This window comes from Helianthus annuus, chromosome 17, assembly GCF_002127325.2.
Source record: "Helianthus annuus cultivar XRQ/B chromosome 17, HanXRQr2.0-SUNRISE, whole genome shotgun sequence".
Lineage (NCBI taxonomy): Eukaryota > Viridiplantae > Streptophyta > Magnoliopsida > Asterales > Asteraceae > Helianthus > Helianthus annuus.
This window is the reverse complement of record NC_035449.2, coordinates 39123257-39140224: the sequence shown is the minus strand read 5'-3', so window position 1 is coordinate 39140224 and position 16968 is coordinate 39123257. Positions and strand designations below refer to the sequence as shown.

The following is a 16968-nucleotide window of genomic DNA, read 5'->3' as shown; positions in this document are numbered from 1 at the left end:
CAGACTCCCCCTAAGACTCAGCTTTCGGGATCGTAATCTGGATCTTCCCTGTAATCACTCATACAAATGATAAGTAATAACATTTTAAAACCAGTAATCAAATTCTCTAACCTACTCCCCCTATCAATAAACTCAACAGATATGGCAGTAAACAAGAATCCAATTCCCTCTTAGATTATCATTCAAGTTCAAATTAATGACCTTGAAGATTTTCACAACCTGTTTTTGACGATTTTACAAGAAATTTCAAGTTTCAAATTAATGAACTCGTTTTATTTTCAGAAACACAATCAGCATACTAAGATTTTGAAACTCAGCAACTCAGACATCGGTTTATCGAAAATAACGCAGAAATCAAAATCTTTTTGTGTTTTCTGAAAATATTAAGCTGTAAAGAAATATATACAAACATATTTACAAACAGTATTTTTGTTTGAGTATGCGTCAGAGGATCATATCAGTTTTTGACCAGTCACAAGTACCGTTAAGCTTTAAATCATACTCAGAATTAAACAATTCACTTAGATTGTCGATATACTGATCCATTTAAATTTTCATACAAATTTCAACTGATCCAGGATACTATTTAGATGTTTTAAGACTTAAACTTATTCATGTGTCCCACCTCTTGAATATACTCCCGTATCCAGAATCCCAATATTCAGTCTTACAGGTAAGAATACTACAATGATGTCTGTACATAAATTAGGGTATGCGAGAACTGAGGGATCTCAGGTCAGAACTTCCGTTCAGCAGAGAGATATCAGCTTCGACTTTGCAGTGTGTTCCCTTTAGAGAATCTTTTCAGCTACAACAACTGATTATCAATTTTATCGTCTAATCAACTGAGGGCTTTATGCTATATTTCAAGCATTTTGGTGAAAGTATTAGCCAGGGACTAGGTCAGAACCACTGTTCAGCAGAAGTCCCGGAATAATACCCCAGACATCATAGAGTATAAACACCTAGTATATCAGAATACGAGACCTTTCAAACGAGATTTCAGGGGTTACCTATATATCCAAGTAATGTTCCCCACGAAATAAGCAAGTTTGAATTTAGGTTTATATCCCGAAAAAGCTTACTAAATGTATAAAAACCTATCGACATATCATCAGTGAGACTGTTTAACGCTATTTAATCATTACAAATCTTTAGCATACTGTAACTGTCTACTGATGTACTATCATTTCCTCTTTTTACGCAAAACTCAAATTTTTGATTTTATCATGTTTTTGTATTTTTCAAATTTTTCTAATGTTTTTGTATTTTCTGACAATATTTCTCCCCCTAAAATGCAAAACCATTAAAGAAATTTGACAAACCGATACTGATAGCTTTGTCTCGCCATCCATATTCTGCATCTCATGCTCTGTTTCGCAGAAAATATAACGTACCCCCATGATTTACAACCCATTGATTTTAACCGTTAGAAAAAACCGTTCTTCAACTTGTGAGAAATCATGTTTGTTCCGCCGTGAGGGTTTCGGCATAGTCCATTAAACCTAAATCAAACAAATTTAAACTACAACTATCACAACCATCACAGTCTATCACAATCTATCAACCAACAACCAAGTAAGCAACCAACCAACAAACACCACACAAACAAATCTCAAGTTGTTCAAAAATTTACACACAATCAAACACATACTTTCCCCGTCTGACCAAACCGGGGATCTTCTTCATATGCTAACGCCAGGCACTTGTTGGATTTGACAGTCTTCACCACCCTTGAGTACCTGCACATTCAAACTTTATCAAATATACAAATAATTTCAATCAATAGAGATAGATGCCGATTCATGCTTCGCGTTCCAGGAAGCTCCGGCAATTCCAACTGTTTAATCAAACATGGTATCCACCCAGGCTTGATCAGCCTTAGGTGTAACCTAGACTCTTGCAATTTGAATTTTAAAATTTTCAGCCTTAAGTGATGGAAAGTTTGCGTCATAATCAACTGGAATTGACTCTTCAAACTTTTTCACCCCAGAAGTTGAACCTTTCTCTTTTAAAACAATCTTGGGTTTCCAAATTTGTTGTTGTTTCTCTAGATCCTTCCCAACATTTTCATTGTTTATCAACCCAACACTTTTCTTAACCATCCACACTTGACCTTCTGGAGTACCTCGTCTGTAAAAATTTGTTCCTTTTTGAACCTTTTGATTTTGAACAACACTTTTAGGTTTCCAGATTTGTTGAAGTTTTGTCATAACAACTAGTGGTCTCCAAATCTGTGTTGTTTTCAATTTGGATATGTGAGAACTCCAAGTCTGTCTTGAATCAAACTTGTTCGGATTTGATTTCCATTTTTGATTTGAAGCAAACTTGTTTGTGTTATACATCCAAGTTTGTTTCGAATCAAATTTGGTTGACCTAGATTTCACATTCTCAGATTGGTGTTTTGTAGCATCAAGCTTCTTTTGAACAACATCCACAGGTTTTAGATTCTGACACTTGCGAGCAAGATGTCCTAATTGATCACATTTGAAACATGTTTTCATTGACACATCTTTGACCTGTGGTTGTCGCTTTTTCTTTTGTACCTCAAACTCAGTATTAGATTGTTTCATTTTGTTTTCTTTTTCTTTTGCTAAACTATCTCCCTTAACAAACCTCATTTTTTCTTGATAATTTGGTGTCACATTTTTCTTCCAATTTTGTTTCTTTTTATAACCCAACCCAACCTTCATGTTCTTCTTGTTGCCACCCGGTTTGTTATAAAAAGTTTTGTGACCTTTACCAGCAAATTTTGAAATTTCAGATTTTTCAATTTCAACCATTTTGAAAACTTTATCAACCTTTTCTGAGATCACATTCTGAATCGGGAAGACAACATCCAAGAATAATTTGTCTGATCCAATCATGGTATAAACCAATCCCTTTGAATCGTCATTCAAATTTTCTTCAGATTTGATGTTCTTTAGATAACCATCATGAAGATTTCCTTCATCTTCATCTTGTGATTCAGTTTTACTTGTTTCAACCGAGTTTTCTTGAAAAATGCTTTCAACAACCTTACCAACCACCTCTGAATCACTGATATCATCAGATTTGGTGTAAGTCACATCGATGTTGTCGGGTAACTGATCAACCATGTTGATAACTTTTTCCACTTCTTCGCCATCATAGAATGTATAATTATTCTCCAACGGTGGTGGAACTTGATGAAATTCAGACCCTTTTCCCTTTTTGTTCTTTTCAGACGCTTTCTCATCGGGTGTGATGTTGAAAATACGTTCCAGAATATATGACGATGAATGATAACTTTGCAATTTATTGACCAATTTTTCTTTGTCTGCCAATTCTTGTTTAAGCTTAGCAACATCATCAATATATTGGTTTACCACCCTTTGTTTATCTTCATATCTTGCTTCAAGAAATTTAGTGTTTCTTTGACAAGCACACAATCTATCATCTAGACTTTTGACTTTACTTTTTAACGTTTCATAAGCTTCTTTTACAGTTTCATATGACAATTTCGTAACATCATATTCTTTTTGCAACTCTTGAATTTTTATTTCTTTTGGAACACATTCGTTGCAAACAGCTGAACACATTTCTTTTAATTTCATGCTTTCTGTTTCAAGATCATCACATTTTAATTTCAATTTTTCATTTTCTTGTTTCAAAAACTTTTCATTTTCACTCATCTCATGACATTTTTCTTTGAAAATATTTTCTATTTTAGTGAATTCAATGTCCCTGTTGTTGAGTTTTTCATCTTTTTCAATACAAGCACTGCATGTTTCCATGCATTTCTTGCATTGTTGTTCAGCTTCATTATCAATTTTGACAGAAGTATCAGTTTGACTTATTACCTCAATGACTGGCACTGTCGTATCCTCAGTCTTCTGTATCTGAACTTCTTCAACCACTAGCTCTTTTTCTTCAGCACCTTCCTCGATTTTCTTTTCAACTTTCTTCACTTCATTCACCATCTTCTCACTTTCAATCACAATTTCCTCGACAGTCTTCTTCTTTTTCTTCTCCAGGCTTGCAAAAATGACTTTTCTAATTCCTTCTTCAACTTGTTGCTTGTATCTTGGATTCTCTCTAAGACCTTTACACCAGACATCCACAGTCGGAATAGCAGTAACCAATGCTTCAAGATCAACTGTCTTTGGATCAACAGTTGGGTTTCCTTCGGGATCAACATAGCATTGTTTATCTTTGCTCCACCTTCCAGCCCATGTTGCTTCTCTGTAAGCAGTACATACATCATCTAATCTCATACGTGCATGCCTTTCTTCTCGAGTAAGTGTTATTTCAGTAGTCATGGTTTTAGCTTCCACTTCAGCAACTTTCACTCTAATCAACTTGACCGAATAAGCGAATCAAATCGGACCGAATAAGCGAAACTGATTGAACAAATAAGCGGACCAGGTGTATCTGTATGAGCGAACCAGGACTTGTCACACGAGCGATCTAGGATATGTCATATGAGCGATCCAGGAATATGTCGTATAAGCGGTTCAGAATATGTCACTCGAGCGATCCAGACCAGAAATGTACAAAACAGCGGCCCAGACTAAAAGAAGCCCAAATAAGCGAACCAGAACTGTTCAAATCAGCGGTCCAGAAAGTAATTTGGAGCGGTCCAGATTCAAAAACGGACAAATGAGTGGTCCAAAATTGTACTAATGAGCGGACCAGGATAAACCTTCTAGCGGTCCGAGTTGTCTTTGGAGCGAACCAGGACCAAATGTGTATGAATAAGCGGTCCAAACTTTGACCTAAAAGCGGTTCATCATGACGTCATTTGGAGCGATCCACATTTCGAACATGTTTTGACCTGTTTTTAATTTGAATTTTAGTCTGAAACTTTCTAGGGTTTATTATTGTCCAATAATACACGTCCTGTGAAAAATTCGTCCGAATTTAACCGTGGAAACTTGTCTAAATCGAAAAAGAAGGTGTAGAAGACAGAAAACGGATCAAGTTTGAGCTGAACTCTTCTTCCTGAGCTCTGATACCACTTGTAGGATCGTCGTTGACCCTGAATGAGTCGATCAGAAGAGTCGTTTTCCAATTCAAAGGCGGAATCAGTGAATTAGACGCTCAAACTAAATATAATGCTTCACTTTATTGATTTTAGCAATGTTTACAACCTGGAAGCAAATCGGCAGCACTTCGTTACAAGTTCCGAACCTTTACAAATGAAATAACCAGTCACCTATTTATAGTGTTCTGGAACCGCTAATACGACCATGTCATAAAAGCGATCCAGGTGAATATAGTGTGGATCGCTTTTATGGACAATGTCCATATAAGCGGTCCAACATGCTAATTAACCACTTCTCGTTTCTCGAACCTCGTGCACTGGTTATTCTAACCTATCCTATCCTATAACATGATACAAGACGAAGTCAATAGACGTAATGCACCAACACAAACATACCCCACAAGTGTCAAACAACCTCAAGCAAACCAACCCGAACCATCCGCAGACCCGATTTGTATGTAAACATCCAAACATAACCACCCGCATATCACTAACATGACAAAAAGGTCAAAAAAATTCTAACTTTAAGACCCTACACAAACCCTAAAACCAAGACAAGACTTACCCGACACTAAAACAAAGCAATAAAGCTACCTACTAGTGAGAAATCACAGAAAACATACCTTAGAATCGGATTGAACAAGAAAAATGAAGTCTTGAACTTTTTGCACACGAATTTGCCCAAAAACGTGAAAATGGATTGCGAAATCGGGTGAAATAGATGGTTAAGATTGTGGGGAATGTGATTGTGGTGAATTAGGAAGAAGAACGGAGTGATTTGGTGAAGAAATGAGTGAGTTATGGTGATTTTAGTGCAATTTCGCGTTCTAGGGTTTGGAAAAAGGGAAAGGAACAAATGCAGTGAACAGGGTCAAAAGAAACGAATTTAAAAGGTTCAACAAGGCGTCGCGTGACGCGGTGGGGTCCCTGGGGGGGCCTCGCGTAACGCGGCGTGTCCGAGAAAATTTGTTTTTGAACCTTTACCCCTCGCGTGACGCGAAGGGGCTAGGCGTCGCGCGAGGCATCGTTTTTCACAGAATGTTTCGTCCAAAAATTTGTTCCATGCCTTAGAAATTTTTTTGAAAGTTTCCCAACCCATCCAAAACCCTCAAAAATTTTTCTAAGTGTCCAAGACACTTACCTGGGACCTCTTTTCTCATGCCTTCTCCGTTCCGTATCGGCGATGAAACCTGCAAAATTCTCAACGACACAAAACAAACACCGAAAAACTACGAAAAACACGAAAAATTAAGAAATTTACAAACGGTACATACTCTACACGCGAAACTTTTCGCGCTCACTGTTCGGCAAAGGTCGGTGGGTCCTCTAGAGGAATTTCTTCCTCTTCAGTAGTATCAATAGGACCTCCCAAGTAATGTTTCAGTCTATGGCCGTTTACCTTCCACACACCTTTGTCGACCTCATCGTATAGCTCAACCGTGCCGTATGGAAACACTTCTTTCACCACATACGGGCCACTCCACCTCGATTTCAATTTTCCTGCTATCAATTTCAACCGTGAATTGAACAAAAGTACTTTGTCACCTACCTTAAAATCTTTCAAACCTCTCAACCGCCTATCATGCAATGCCTTGGTTTTCTCCTTGATACTCCATGATCTTTCATAAGTGGCATCCCTCAATGCTTCCAACTCATGAATCTGGAAGAATCTCCTCCTTGCGGCTTCGGTAAGGTCAAGGTTTACGGTTTTTAATGCCCACAATGCCCTATGCTCTAATTCTACCGGAAGATGGCAAGCTTTGCCATACACGATCATAAGGGTGTTGTGCCTAACGGTGTCTTATAGGCGGTACGGAATGCCCACAAAGCGTCGTCGAGCTTTTCCGACCAATCCTTTCTACTTTTTCCTACCGTTTTCTCTAAGATTCTCTTCACCCCTCGGTTAGCATTCTCTACTTGGCCACTAGTTTGCGGGTGGTACGCGGTAGAAAAACGATGAGTGACACCGTAGCGTGCAAGTGCCTTTTCCATGGCGGAATTGCAAAAATGCGTGCCACGGTCACTTATGATAGCTTTAGGGACTCCGAAACGCGTAAACAACTTCTTAAGGAATCTCACCACCACTCGGGCATCATTGGTGGGCAAAGCTTGGGCTTCGACCCACTTCGAAACGTAGTCAATGGCCACGAGGATGTACCTATTCCCACTAGAGGATGGGAAAGGTCCCATGAAGTCAATGCCCCATACGTCAAAGATTTCCAAGACTTGGATAGGATTTTGAGGCATTTCATCCTTGGATGAGATGTTGCCGGTACGTTGGCAACGGTCACAAGTCCTAACAAACTCTACAGCATCCTTAACTACCGTTGGCCAATAAAACCCACTATCAAATACCTTTTGTGCCGTCACATTCGCCCCGTGATGGCCTCCCGTTAAACCCTCGTGCACATGTCTAAGGATGTCTAAACCATCCTCCTTTGAAACGCATCTCTTAAGCACTCTATCTCCACCTATCCTAAAGAGGTAAGGGTCGTCCCAAATATACTTCCTAGCCTCCCTAAGAAGCTTTTTCTTTTGTTGGTAGGACATACCCCTCACAAGATCTCCGGTTGCCAAATAGTTTGCCAAATCCGAGAACCATGGCAAACCCTCTACCTCGGCACTAACAAAATCTATGGTTTCGTGGGGAAAGGTATCTCCTATGGAATCCTCACGAACCTCCTCTCTCTTTGGATCCTCTAATCGTGACACGTGGTCGGCGGCCACGTTTTCTGCTCCTTTTTTATCCTTAATTTCTATGTCAAATTCGGAGAGCAAAAGAATCCATCTAATAAGACGTGGCTTTGCATCTTTCTTTTGGAAAAGAAATCGCAAAGCGGAATGGTCGGTGAACACGGTGGTTTTAGAAAGCACGAGATATGAGCGAAACTTATCAAACGCAAACATTACGGCTAAGAGTTCCTTTTCCGTCGTGGTATAGTTCTCTTGAGCATCGTTTAGAGTTTTGCTCGCGTAGTAGATCGGATGAAAGTGTTTATCGACTCTTTGACCTAGGACCGCACCTACGGCATAATCGCTTGCGTCACACATGAGCTCGAAAGGTAAGCTCCAATTGGGCGAAACAAGTATCGGGGCACTAACAAGTTTTTCTTTCAAGAAGTCGAACGCCTTGATGCACTCCTCGTCGAAGACAAAAGGTACATCCTTCTCTAAAAGCCTAGTCATCGGGCGTGTGATTTTGGAAAAATCCTTTATAAAACGCCTATAAAAGCCCGCATGACCTAAAAAGCTCCTAACAGACTTAACACTAGTAGGTGGAGGCAATCTACTTATGGTATCTATCTTGGCCCTATCCACCTCTATGCCCTCTCTCGACACCTTGTGTCCTAACACTATCCCCTCCGTCACCATAAAGTGACACTTCTCCCAATTCAACATAAGATTTGTCTCTATGCACCTCTTAAGCATCCTATCAAGATTAGAAAGACATTGTTCAAAATTGGTGCCATAAACCGAGAAGTCATCCATGAAAACCTCCATGGAAGTCTCAAGCATGTCTTGGAATATGGCAACCATGCATCTTCGGAAAGTTGCCGGAGCGTTGCATAACCCGAAAGGCATGCGGCGATACGCATAAGTGCCGTAAGGGCATGTGAATGTCGTTTTATCTTGATCCTCCGGGGCGATGGGGATCTGAAAATAACCCGAAAATCCATCAAGAAAACAATAGAATTGTTGACCCGCTAGACGCTCCAACATTTGGTCAATGAATGGTAAGGGGAAGTGGTCTTTCCGGGTGGCATCGTTTAACTTTCGATAGTCTATGCATACACGCCAACCGGTAACGGTACGGGAAGGGATTAACTCGTTCTTCTCATTCATGATCACCGTCATCCCACCCTTTTTTGGGACGACTTGGGTCGGGCTAACCCATGGTGAATCGGAAATGGGGTAGATCACCCCGGCATCTAACAACTTAAGAACCTCTTTCTTAACAACCTCTTGCATGTTCGGATTTAGGCGCCTTTGAGGTTGCACCACCGGCTTATAGTCATCTTCCATGAGTATCCGGTGGGTACAATAGGTGGGGCTTATGCCCTTGATATCCGAAAGACGCCATGCAATGGCTTCCCTATTCACTCTCAACACCTCTAATAACCTACCCTTCTCTCCCTCCTCTAACTTAGACGAAATAATGACGGGATACTCGGAACCCTCACCTAAGAAAGCATACTCTAAGTGGGATGGGAGGACTTTGAGTTCTAAAGGGGCGGGTTTCTCTATAGGAGTACTCTCACTCTCACTCTTAATTTCACTCAATTCTAGCACTTCGGGGACCCACTCGTCCTCGTCTACCTCTTCACTCTCACTAACAATCTCCTCTACCTTCTCAACTACCTCCTCTATCCTACTCTCGACTAGGTCGGCTCCACTAATATAGTCAAAGCAATGGTCAACACAAGATAAGAAAGACTCTATGAAATAGACCGAATGACAAGGACTACTAAGATCGTCGGAACCACTAGGGTGTTCCATGGAGCGTGCTATCTCGAAAGTCACCCTCTCCTCGCCGACTTGAAGTGTGATTTTCCCGTCAAAGACATCGATGATGGCCTTGGCGGTACACAAGAATGGGCATCCTAGAATGATGGGAACCTTTTCGTCGGCTTCCATATCAAGAACAACAAAGTCTACAGGGAAGACGAACTTATCCACTTTGACTAGAAGGTTTTCAATAATACCTCGTGGATACTTAACGGACCTATCGGCTAGCGACAAAGACATGCGTGTAGGTGACAACTCTCCTAGACCTAACCTCTCATACAAGGAATATGGCATTAGGTTTATACTCGCTCCTAGATCGGCTAGGGCCCTACACTCGGTATCACTCCCAAACAAGCACGGGATAGTAAAAAGGCCCGGATCCGTCAATTTTTCCGGAACCTTATTCAACACTACGGCGGAACATCCTCCACTAAGGGGGATGTTAGAAACCTCTCCTAACCTATCCTTGCGTTTTAGAAGGTCTTTTAGGAATTTTGCATATTTCGGCATTGATTGAAGAGCTTCTATAAAAGGAAGGTTGATCCTAAGCTGCTTAAAGATCTCTAAAAATTTCCCGTACTCTTTGGAATAGGTTTGATTTTTAAGGCGGGAAGGAAACGGAGCACGGGAAATATCAACATTGGGTGATGGAACGACTTGAACGGGTTTCTTTCCTACACTCTTCTCACTCGAAGGACGCCCGGTGTGTGCGGTACTTTCTGGGATTAACCTAGGTTGCACTTTACCGGGCGTCTCCATTTCAATCTCCTCATCTACGGGGTCCTCATCTTCTATCTCAACACTCTCGGGTCTCACTACCTCTCCTAAGGTCCTACCACTACGGGTCGAAATTGCCTTCAAAGAGCCAGATGGGTTGGGCCTTGTGTTGCCCGAAAATTGATCGGGAGGTCGTTCTTGCAACTGGCGTGCAATATCCCCAACTTGCCTTTGAAGGTCTAAGAAGCTTGAATGATTATTCTTTAGGAGCGTAGCGTCGTCCTCTAAGGTACGTTGGGTAGCTTGATCCTTAACCAATAATTGGGAAAGAAGGTCCTCTATCCTAGACAAACTACCACCCGACCCCTCACTCTTAGGTTGAACCTCTTGGTTTGACCCCTCACCTCTGAACTGCCCCCCTGAACCTGAACTAGCAAATTGACCTGTTTGACCCGACCCCCCACTAGAATAAAAACCTGGCCCCCTACTTTGGTATTGACCTGACGGAAAACCAGGGGGGTTAGCTGAGGAGCGATAATTGTTAGCACGCCAATTAGAGTTACTATTGTTGAACGGGTTAGTTGGACCCCTATTTTGACCTGCTAAATACTCGACCTGCTCTAGGGTGATGGTTGGGCAGTCTATGGTGTCGTGTCCCCCTCTACAAACCTCGCATCTATCTACCTTCTTCTTAATTTCTAGCAACTCTTTGGTGATATAGTCAAGCTGAGATATTACCTTTGAGTCTGAAATGACTTGATTCACTCCTCGAGAAGATGAGGAAGTAATCACAGGATTGGAATTCCTGCCGGTAGCATTATGATCTATATCCGCATGAGCGAAGCTCTCAAAGAGGTCGTTGCAGTCAGCCACAGTTTTCTTTCCCATTAGGTGGCCTCCTGCGGATGTGTCGAATCGGGCCTTGCACTCAGGGGTAAAACCGTTATAAAATTTTTCTACTAAGGCCCAATCCGACAGTCCATGTTGGGAACAACGCGAGAGCAATGTTTGAAACCTCTCCCATGCTAAGTGATAAGGTTCGTCAGGCTCCATTCTGAAGGAATGGATCTGATCTCGAAGGCGGGAGGCCTTCGCAGGTGGGAAATACTTAGCAAGGAAGGCATCTCTAAGTCCAGCCCAAGTGGTGTAAGTACCTGCCGGCTGCGAATCAAGCCAGGTGGCTGCGCGGCCAGCAAGAGAAAAGGGGAAGACTTGGAGATAGCGGGCATCAAGATTCACACCTTGGAGATAGCGGGCATCAAAATTTTTCTACTAAGTCCAGCCGAAGGTGCTACACAGACGGGTGAGACGGTTGATATGTGCTGGCGCGTCTTCATCATCACGACCGTGAAACTGACAAGAGTTGTTAATGGCAGTCATGATGTATGAAGGAATTTGCCAAGACTTATCATTGGTGATTTCAGGGAGGGTGATGGGTGAGTTTGCGGTAAAACCCGCGGTGGAACGCTGGTGGACAGTTTGGTTCTCGGCCATTTGGTGAACTGGTGGTGGACTAGGGTGACGGGAGGGTGGTGGGGAATTATGGGGTGATGACTTCGGGGTGAAGTCATAGTTCGGTGGTTTAGATGGAAGTTAGAGTCAGAAAGGGCTGAAGATGAAGTTGGGGGTTTTCGAACCTGAGGGATTGGTGTGGAGAAGGAAGACTTGTCAATTGATGGCTTCACTGGTCCCTGCGAACGCGTGTGGGGCACGAACTGCGAAACCAAGAATAAAACAAGTAAGTCAACTCCAATAAAAGACTCAAAGAAATACGAAAAAGACACTAAAACTACTTGGACTCCTACGACTCACAAACACACAAAAAGCACGTAACGATATCAGTTGAAATCCAAGCAAAGCAGTTAACGCAATTGCCAAGAGTCCCCGGCAACGGCGCCAAAAACTTGATGTGGAAAAAGTAGTTCAACTAAATAAACTAAATTACCCTAAATTAAGACTCAAGTGATAAAAATCTAGACTCTTTAACCTGACTAAACTACTCACCGGCAAGTGTACCGGTCGACTCTAGCACAGCAGAGTAAGTCCGGATGTCGAACCCACAAGGACTCTAATGAATTACGTTAACGACTAAACTTAGACTAGACACTGACACGACTAAACAAATATTGTGTTTGGGGGGGGGGGTTTACTAAAATTCTAAAATTGCAATTAAATTGAAATTAAACTAAATTACGAATGAAACTAGGGTTTTAATTCAGATGCGATTAAGGACTACCTAGACTTGAATCCAGTTTAACTACAAATGGACTTCTAACGGTTTTATTGATGTACGGAGCCGGGATCGTAAAATACTAAACCTTAAGGTATTTCAATGCTAAGACTTCCCGATCCTTCTCAGGAAGAAACCTAGGAAACGCTACAAGGCTGTTATGATTACCGACTGTTAGATTTCCTCTCAGTCCTCTAACGACTCTAAAAGTGCCCTAGTACGACTATCTACCTCTCAGCGCGACAATCTAAGGCAATTCTAGGTTCTGACTTGGTTTACTAGACACAAATGCAATTAGGGAACTAACGTCGACTTCTCTCAAAATCTAGATTAGGTATATACTGCACCGCGACCTAATAACTAACTCGAGCCTCTCAGCGACAAGTTAAGCAGAATATTTACTTCTAATTATATTTTAATTACTGTTTCTAAGGCTATCGGCCGATTTACCCAAAGATCACCCGAACCCGCAAGGATGCAAATAATCAACACAGATCTATTATGTGAAAGACATCCACCAAAATCTATGTGAAACAGTAAACAATCCACAATCAAAAGTAAATACGCACACGCACCAAATCAGAAAATCTAGAACACGTTACTTTCGAAGTCAATCCATAATTAATTCAATAAAAACCGTTAAAAGATCCATAAGTAAATTAAACCATCATTAAATCTAGGTAGTATCTAAAGTCTAGCCAAGAAACATGATGTTCAAAACAAACAAAACAAGTTCAAAACAAGAATTCATCATAAAGTATCGAAAACGCGAAAATAAGGAACACCGGGAGATAAAACCCGAAAGATCTTCACTCTCACGATCCAAGCTTCAACCGGATGATTCCCGTTTGGCAAAATACTCCAGAATGCTCAAAATCACCTCCGAAATTCGTCCTAGGGTTTCTTGATTCGTATTCAGAGTTGTGTTCGGTTTCTTCTTCTTCAATCCAACAAAAACCCTAATTTCCTCCGGATTTCACAACCCTCGCGTGACGCCTAGGGGGGGTCGCGTCACGCGGCGCCTCCATTGTATATTTTTTTATTCTTTTATTCTTATCAGCTTCCGGCTCTTCCCGACACGCGTACGAATCCCGATTTTCTTCCAAACTGCACGATTTTGCTCGTTTTTCAACACTTTAAGCTACGGGACCTGAAATCAAAGCTTAACGTCAGCAGTATCGCAGTTCTAACCTAAACTAGACTCTAAACGACTGAAAACTGACCGAAATATACACTATAAACATATGTACTTTGCAGTACATCAGGCCGCATAGACCCACCCCAACCTTTTACGCGGGCCGTATGAAGGTGTAACCGGATTCCTTTGATTTCTTTTGTTTAGGCGGGCCGCGTAAAGGTTATTGTTAGTTGATGCGGGCCGCGAGTGTCTCAAATGGTGGCGCAGCCCGGTGATGACACGTGTCATCATCGTGGCGGACCTACACGCTGACCCAGCCAAGCTACGCGTTGATGGGATGTTGACGCGGGCCGCGTAAAGCCTTGCCTTATCTTACGCGGGCCGCGAGAAAGTCAAGATCAGACCCTATAAATAGAGGCCATCGGCTTCAGTCGACAATTCGTTCATAATTCACTTCTTAAATCACAATTTCTGTAGTGGCGTTACTATACCCGGGCATTATACCCCCTAAAAATAGCGAGGTTCTGCTACGATGTAAGTATTATAACCCCTGGAGACGTATTAGATACGCTGCCCGATTGATCTAGGGTTCCGTAACGGCTGTCGTGGTTCTACCCGACGTAGTCGTTGGAATGCCGTCTCGAGAAGGGTATTACTAATGTTAAAATGGGTTATTATACAAATACACGTGCATTTGTGTAAATTATAGATATTCACCAGGAAACCTTAAAGAATAACCTAAGACAGCAATGTGAGTAATCTCCTTTTTGTTAATAGCTTTTACAAAACCTTAACCTTTGTACAATGCAATTTAGCAGTGATTGAGTCTTTGTAATTCTACAATTACTGCCGGTATGTTGGGGTTTTGTATACAAAATGTGAGTAACGTTACCATTGGACGAAGAGTTAGCCAATGTGTAATATGACCCACAAGTCAGGATTGACAGTACTGAATGAGTAATTGGGTAGATATAAACATTGTAATCGCCCTCAATACTGTTTAAATTAAATTAATATTTCTTGCTTAAACTGGGATTCACTCACCAGTATTTCCCACTGACAAAACCTTTTTAAAACGCGTTTCAGGTAACACAATGTGAAAGCCAACTAGGAGCCAGCTGGACAGCACTGAAGGCTTGGAAAAGTGGCTATAAAAGTTACCTAAATAAAAGAAAGCGTTTATTTCAATAAAGTGGGATTTATCCCTGTAAACCAGTTTGTAATAAAAACCTGGGTTTTACCCATTGTGTAATATTATAAAATATGGTGGTTTACTCTGATTTAATATTTCCTAACTACGGTCCTGATGAAAATTTCCGCTGCCAAATAAGTAATTAACATGATACCACCGAAACTGGCTCACGACCGCCCGTTCCCGGAAACCAGGGATCAGGGGCTGTGACAGAAGGTGGTATCAGAGCTATGCCACTGATTCAGCCACAGAAGTGTTCTGCTGACATCAAAATTCAAAGTGTTAGGAAATAAATTATGGAAATACGTGTATAATTGTATTTCTTGCTATGTGTTATCTGACTATTTGTTAGTTTACAGTATGAGCGACCAAGGACCTTCTGACACCTATCGTCAACTGTCTGGTTCGCCTAGGAGCGAAGGCACCTCCTCTTCTCAGCCTGCCCTCTCAGGGTATTCTGCTGACACAGAAGAAGGAATCTTTGTGTTTAAGGCTCAGTCTGAAGAGCCATTTCCTCAGAAAAAGAGGGGATGGTTCAGTAGGGGAGCGCACGAGCGTAGGAAAAGAATGAAAAAGTTACAGGAACAGCGAGTGTTAGCCGCAGCAAAAAGAGAGACTGATGCTTATAATCAGGATATGCTCAATAGGGGTATCGCTAATATCCATATTTTAGCAACCACTGCTGCTGACCCAGACCTGGAACAAATGCTAGCACCCCAACAACAAAATCCTGACCAACCCATGGAAGTAAAAAACCAGATAGAAATGCCTGATTACAACCCAGAGGAGATACCTAGGGTACCTGCACCAGATCCCCTAGACCCAAACAACTACGACCCCTGGTGGGACGATGTTAGGGACTACGTGCAACAGAACCCAATACAGGAAAATGTGCCAATGCCCAACTTAGGAGCTTACCCAGGGTTAGATCCTCAAGATCCCTACAACATTAGTGATGCATATGTTAGGGAAATTTTCGAGAATCCATACCCGTACCAGGCCCCTATGCCTCCGTATCAGGAACCCGTACCACAAATTCAAAACCCAGTCCTAGAACCTGCACCCCCAATGAGTGCAGAAAATGTCCAAGAACTTAGGACTTTTGGGGAGGAAATTTTAGAAAGCAGTGAGAGAATGCGACAGGTGGGAGAACGCCTCGTATGGAAATACGATGAGCGTAATATGGATTTTTGGATGAATCCATATCAGTGAATGTGATGACAAGAATGATAGTAGTAATAATAATAATATAATATAATAATATATATGTGTATATGTGAAAAAAAAAACTACGGATGCCTACTATTAGTATTGTAGCTTTATATTTCAGTCAGTATTGTAATTTAAATTTCAGTACTAGTGTGTAATGATGCATACTATATAAATAGAGTAAAAGTCGCAATGCTCGACGCTTTTGGTTAAAAGTGCGTGTTATGTGATTGGCTATATTCAAATATTATTTGGGATATTAATATTTGGTAATTGTGTAAAATTCAGATGGCCGACGAGGAAAATCAAGATAATCTGAATAACGATAACCAGAACATTAACGTGGTTAATGAGAATCCGGACAACAATAACAATGGAAACCAAATGGATAATAGTGCCGTTCAACATAGTGGCACAAGGAATTATAGATGCAATGCCATTTATTATTCAAACGGTTCAAGAAGCAAATAATAAAAGTAAGCATAGTAGTAAACGACCAAGTGAACCAGACCATAGCGTGAACAATGGACTCGTACTTCAAGCGCCCATTCCCAAAAGAAGAAGAACCATGCCATATGGTTGTTCTTACAAAGAATTCTGGTCCTGTAAACCAATAGAATTCTCGGGCAATGAAGGACCCATTGCAGCCTTACGCTGGATAGAGAAAACTGAGGCTGTTCTAAAAATAAGCAAATGTGCTGAAGAAGATAAGATAATGTTTGCTTCAAACCTGTTTAAAAACGCAGCCTTAGAATGGTGGAACACTATCCTCCAGTCCAGAGGAAGTGATAGGGTTTATAACATGGAATGGGAGGAATTTAAAAAAATGGTAGAAAGGAAATTCTGCCCTCCCAATGAAAAGGAACAGATAGCAAATAAGTTCCTGAATCTTAGAATGACCGGGGTAGACAGTAAGGGTTACACTACCACATTCTTTGAATATGCTAGGATAGTACCAACCCTTGCATCAC

General features: G+C 41.3%; 1 protein-coding gene across 1 annotated transcript; it reads right to left on the bottom strand.

Moving 5' to 3' along the window:
* Positions 1 to 6302: 6302 nt before the first annotated feature.
* Positions 6303 to 6782, bottom strand: LOC118488823. The gene has a single exon (XM_035986202.1). The coding sequence runs from the start codon at positions 6780 to 6782 to the stop codon at positions 6303 to 6305; it is 480 nt and encodes a 159-aa protein (XP_035842095.1).
* Positions 6783 to 16968: the final 10186 nt, after the last annotated feature.

Coding starts and splice junctions, on each gene's coding strand:
- LOC118488823 (XM_035986202.1), bottom strand. CDS start 6,782: ATGATCGTGTATGGCAAAGCTTGCCATCTTCCGGTAGAATTAGAGCAT.